General features: G+C 35.9%; 1 protein-coding gene across 1 annotated transcript in view; it reads right to left on the bottom strand.

The window, feature by feature from the left end:
* The window catches only part of LOC122250933 (inhibitor of growth protein 1), a 6,888-nt gene continuing 896 nt past the window's right edge, over positions 1-5,992 (bottom strand). Inside the window, exons 2-6 of the mRNA XM_043012672.2 lie at positions 3,600-3,674; positions 3,111-3,314; positions 2,092-2,255; positions 1,476-1,601; positions 1-1,272 (exon numbers count right to left, since the gene is read on the bottom strand). Of these exons, the coding sequence (XP_042868606.1) occupies positions 1,066-1,272; positions 1,476-1,601; positions 2,092-2,255; positions 3,111-3,314; positions 3,600-3,674 (776 nt within the window). The 3' untranslated portion in view covers positions 1-1,065. The remainder of the gene's footprint in view (positions 1,273-1,475; positions 1,602-2,091; positions 2,256-3,110; positions 3,315-3,599; positions 3,675-5,992) is intronic.

Raw genomic sequence — 5,992 nt, 5'->3', positions numbered from 1 at the left:
TTTTTATTTTTTTATGAAAAAGTTCTTATGAAAATTATTTCATACAACAATACTGTTTATCCTTACACACTATCTGATAGTCCATTTCTTAATATCTGTTGTAGATGAATAACACAGTCAAGTTTTGTAATTCACTGTGGAATACTAGCCAACTCTTGAGGGTTGGTAAGCTGCAAGCCATTACAAAAATGCAGATTCCAAGCCACAAGTTCAGGGAATACAAGCCATCATATGACAGACTAGAATGCAAGCCCCATTAGGAGAAACTGAGAAGACTACCTCACAACTTGAGAGCAAGCAATGTGTTAGCCACCACATGTGGGCATGGGAAGTACAAGCCAGAACTTCAGAGCAAGCATTTTGCAGGCCACCATTATGAAAGCATGCAAACTGCAAGCTGCCACAGTAAAGACTGCAGAGTGCAAGTCATAGTTTAGGGATATGTTGATAGCAAGATATATCTATATACCAGCCAAATTATGAGCCATTACATGAGCATACAAAATATAAGGTACAATTTGAACTCCTGCAAAATGCAAACAAACATTGCAAGGTGCAAGTTACAATCTGAGAGCTAACAAACTGTAAGCATGAAAGCAAAAAGCAGTCAATCCGGCAAAAAACTACAGAATTGCATGCTACAACTTTGGAGAAATATGATACATAAATATTATGAATCATCAACAAAGAATAAAGATTTCATTATATATACAGAATGCATAGAATGGGAGATCAGCAATTAAAACTGGAGATACTTAGAACTGCATTTACAATAAGAAATGGTCATCATCTGTAAATTTCACCCCTAAAATACCTACACTCTTGATAAATATAACTCTGTATCCAATATTAGCTCTGGCTTAAACTTGTAAGTCATCCATTAACTGTTTGGGTGGAGGGAAGCATTATCTACCATATTCATGAACAGACATCTTTGAGCATGAGATGTAACCAGTACATGTGATAAAAGACCTTTAAGGAGAACATAAAACCATTCTCTGAAATATACATAAAATATTCTTAAATCAATCTTATATACAACATGATGACAAGAGTTCTTCCTGCTCATGACTTCTCCTCCTTCTCTTTATTGTACTTTTCAAGTTCCTTCAAAAACTGTGCTCTTGGCTTCATGACAGTAGGCTTGTCACCACGACACTTCGGACAGAACCATTTCCCTTTAGGCTTATTAGTAAGCCCAACACATGAAAAGTGAAACCACTCAATTGGACATAGGTCGTTATCACAGCCAATCATCTCTCCATATGAAACCTATGGGGAAAAAAAAAACAAAAAAACATAAACTTCAATACATTGTCACATGAACCCTTTTTCCACAATAAAATTGTTATGAAATGGAAATAGAGAAAATAAAAGCCAAATGATGAAAGAGAGAAAAAACAACACAATTTTATGTATGTCTACATGACTTTATATGTCTGTCTACGCTATATATAAACTATATGAAACATTACCTGTTCACAAAGGCAGTATGTAGGTTCATCTGGGTCAATTGGTATTTCTGTTGGTGAATCTTCTCTTTCTCGTTCAACCTTCGCCTTACGTTTCTTCTTCTTAGTTGCTTTCTTTTGTGCAGAACTCTGTAGGGTACACGTTAAAATGCATAAGTATCAACAAATTTCATTAATGATTGATATACACCAAGCATCCCTACACCAAGGCTTCTACACCTGTCAGCACCCTTGCCAAGGCCAACCAACATTTATTCTGGTATGATAGAGCTTATAGACTTCCCTAGCAATTTATATTCAAGTAAGGAACAAGTCCAAGCTCTATCTTGCCTGAATATATGTGATGAAAATTTGTTGGCCAAGCTGGAGATCAAAACCTGGAAGCCACAGTGATCAAGTGACACTAAAGCACAATCATGTTAGACTTCAGACTATAGGCCATCCATCACAGACCATGGCAAGTTTCAGGTTGATTTCAATAGAAATAATTATGAGAAAAAAGTCTGTTTTGAAAGCCACTCTGGGTGTCTTCTAAACATATACTTTATACTTATTACAAAGTTATCCATTTCAAGATGACTCCTCACATTCTCATTCTACTTAAGATTTCAGATCCTACCTTGCTCGTAGACACTTTTTCCACATGTGGGGTGACTGGTGCATCATTTGAGTTTTCGTTGTGATTTGTTGCATTTTCATTCCTTGTTCTCCTTGCTCTTTTGCTTGCTCTCTCAGGCTGGGTTTCTTTAGAGGTCTCTTGCTTTTCAGGCTCTTGACCAAAGTCTGTAAGCAATATTCAAAATTTTTATAATATTATCTTAAATACATTTCTCCTTCCCCTTAACCCCTTAATGCCAGATGACAAGATATCACATCGAATGGTGGCAGTAACAGCTGCTGGGTGATCGGGTGCATAGCGCTTGGCCACAGCCAGAGCAGGTGAGTAGTCTGAGGCATTAGGATTACATGTTTGAAATACCCTGGCATTTAGACCATTTGGAGCCAAAACAGCCACATCAGCAGTGGGTTAACCCATTGGCACCCAGTGATGTGATATCACATCATTTTTTACATTAAAATAATGTAAACAAATACAAAAAATGCCAATTACCACCCAGTTGAATCAGGCTGTTGAAAAGCACTCTAAGAAGCACAGCATGACTTTGCTCCGAGATAGATTTTTCACTTAGCTACTGTGTACGCTTGTTATATTAGCCAAATATAAGCCCTGACGTGAATGGGTTGAAGGATGTTGTGCGTACGTAAAGTTGTGCCATCTTTAATAGACTACGAACAAAGGGAGCTTTATCTAATAAATAATAATTAAACTAACAATTATGGTGTTGTTATCATTAACTACAGCACTAATAACAATGATTATAATTATATGATTTGTAATGATACTAATGATAATAATATAAATAATATGAATTGTCATTAAAAGAAAGACAATAACATTAACAATAGTAATTATTATCATAATAAGACCACTAATAAATAATAACACTTAATAATGTAGATAATGATAATATGAACTACTACAACAATAATAACAGCAATAATAATGATAATAACATCTATAACAATCTCTCTTTAATATTCCTCATTTCATTTCAATTAAGCCTATATTTTCCTTACCTAAGTTTTTACTATCCAGTTCCAGTTGTCTCTGTCTATTCTCTATAATGTCCAAAATGTGTTGCACGATTTGGAGTTTGTCGTCACCAATTTCTTGTGTTGAAATCAACTTGTCCTGAATCTGGACCATTATGCGTTTTAAAGATATGGAGTCCAACTCTCCTTCTAACTGTCCACGTAAACCCTCCATGTCTTGCAACAGGGCTGAAAAGATTGAAATTCATGATCAGAATTTACAAAACACATAAGCATGAGGATATTAATTAACCCAGTCACGACGGGGGCATTCCAGCCTTGCATATTACAATGCTGGGGCTCTCGAACGCATAGGACTAAATCAGTAAAATAAACGACGCCGTATGGCGTCACCCAGCGAACGGGCCTTGAATGCGCGGTACCGTAGTGTACCACCCATCCAGAGAGGGTTAATAAGAAACTTATAACCTCATCATTCACCAAATGCAGCAGGGTGGAATCAAGTGGTCTTACCTTGATATCGAACATCCAGCTCTCTCATGCTGGATATTTCACGTTGTACCTCGTCTGGTAAGTTCTCCACGGTGTCTTCATGTGAAGAGAAAAAAACAATAGCTTTTTAATCTTGCTATCTATGAATGAATATATTAACAAAAAAAGAAAAATAGAATAAAAGTGAATATATTGGTAAGTATTATCTGAATTATAAAATTTATTTATACAATCATCATCAATACAATTTGTCCACTCCTATATATATAAAAATCTACTCAGTGCCCCTGTAAACAAAATGTAGTCCTATTTCAAATTAATGGGGTAGTTTGAATAGCTTCCTCACTAAAGTAAAATTAAAAATAAAAAACATATTGCTTTTGAATAATTTTAATTGTGCAGAAGTAAAGGATGTCCAGTGAATGGGACATTCATGGACAAGTTATCAGAATTTTCTTTCTATCATTTAAGTATAAAATAAGCATGGATTTTGTGGTAAACACTATATGGAATCAATAGATCACCAAAATCTAAGGCACTTTTATCAATGATATTTCAATCCCAAATTTGAAATAAAGAAGTTATTAAACTAATACATCTAAAGGCTACACAAAGTTATTTTGCCACTCAGCCAAATGTGATAAAACATCAAAGTGATGCATTTTTGTCTTAATTGATGCACAATATCTGGACAATAACCAATAAATAGTAGCATTGCATGCTAAATGATTGAAGCATGTTAGAGTTTTTATAAACACTGCAGAAACTGGTAATGTTGCAGAAAGCTTTATTTTTTATGATACAGCATATGCATTGACAATACACCCTGGAATATAATTATCAAAGAAGGAATCAGCCCAAGCTCTATCCTGCCAGGATATATGCAGTACACATTTGTTGGCCTTCACTGGAGTGCAAAGTGCAGTTTACGGCAATACCTATGAACACTGCCATGGGGTTAGTATGTTTTACCAAAAGCTCATACCTTAGATTATTACACTGCATTGTCAGATGAAGATCAGAGAAGTTATATATCAAAGCTTACACTTTCAGACATTGATAAACTTCCTTATCTGTACATGCTTAATGGATAGAATAATTACGTTACTTTGATGCCCGGTACCACTGGGGCTGATATCAACAATCATTTAATAAATACACCATGCTCTATCTTAAGTGAATCTCTGGATGCTTTATTCTACTCATTACTATGAATAGCAAATGTTACAACAACTCTGAGGTATCTATTTTTTTTATCCTAAGTAAAACTGAAATATTTAACACATTCAAGCCAGGGCGATTCCAGCTTTGAATGGTCACAGTGCCAGGGTTTTCACACACATAGGCCTAACCCCTCGGGATTCTAGGGCACACTAGCCGCGAGCCTGGGCTGTCCGCTCGCTCACCCCAAGCGCCAGCCTTGGTCAAATATCTCGTCACCAGCATCTGATGCAAAAACCACAAAACATGTCAGCATGTCATCTGGCGCAAATGGGTTAGGAGATTCACACTTTAATTCTATTCTTTTTATCATTGTTGGCTTTATTCCAATTATTTTGGGAGGTTAATCCTTCAGTCAGATGACTGGATTATCAGTAATGAAAGAAAATTCTAAACACTTATGTTCTTTCCATCATGCAACACAACCAATTATTTCCTTTTTTTTCCAAACTCTTTTAAGATTTTACCAAGTTTGCAACAAAGCAGGAAGTCACAGATATATTGAGCTTGGGCTTCATGTACAGATCATAACTATCTGAGAGTGATTTTCTGCCAATGCAGTGTGTTATTTAGAGCAAGAAAACATTTCAAGGAATACCACCAAAACAAAGTTGCCTTTCATTTCTTGCAGTTGTAAAAAATGTAAACATGTAAAATCAGCTTGGAATTTATCAATGGTTTGTACCAGAAAGGAACATTTGATTCATCCAAATCACGTTTTTCTGATTTGTAACACAGTATTTTATGCTAAGAAAGTGTACCTAAAAGCATATCAGAAAGGTAAATATTCTGAATACCGCCATGCTTCTAAATACCTTGATGTTGGTACTAATGGATTCCCCTCACCTTCTATTTTTCATATATAGTGGATTTAATATGTGATTCTCCACCTATACCCCACAATCTGAGCCCCAATAGTAGATGGCATGAAACAAATTGAGGTAAGAAGCATGAAGTGCTCTGAAAAGGGGGGAGGGGGGAGTCTAGGAAGGAGGATAAGCCCCTCTTTGGCTAGGATAAACCTCAAAACTAGGTAAGGTTTGGTAGGCCATTGGGTTAAGATATTGTGGATGAAAAATTCCTAAAATAACCTAAACAAAACTCCCACTGAAAAATTGCTCTGTGTTATGCCATATGTACAGAGGCAACTGCAATCACTGTGCACATGGTACACTAGTAAGGAGAGTAAATCA

Source organism: Penaeus japonicus, unplaced genomic scaffold (genome assembly GCF_977035675.1).
Source record: "Penaeus japonicus unplaced genomic scaffold, GWHDUDI00000001_assembly GWHDUDI00000013, whole genome shotgun sequence".
In the NCBI taxonomy this organism is placed as follows: domain Eukaryota; kingdom Metazoa; phylum Arthropoda; class Malacostraca; order Decapoda; family Penaeidae; genus Penaeus; species Penaeus japonicus.
Note: the sequence above shows the minus strand (reverse complement) of the source record. Positions and strands in the feature narration are given on the sequence as shown.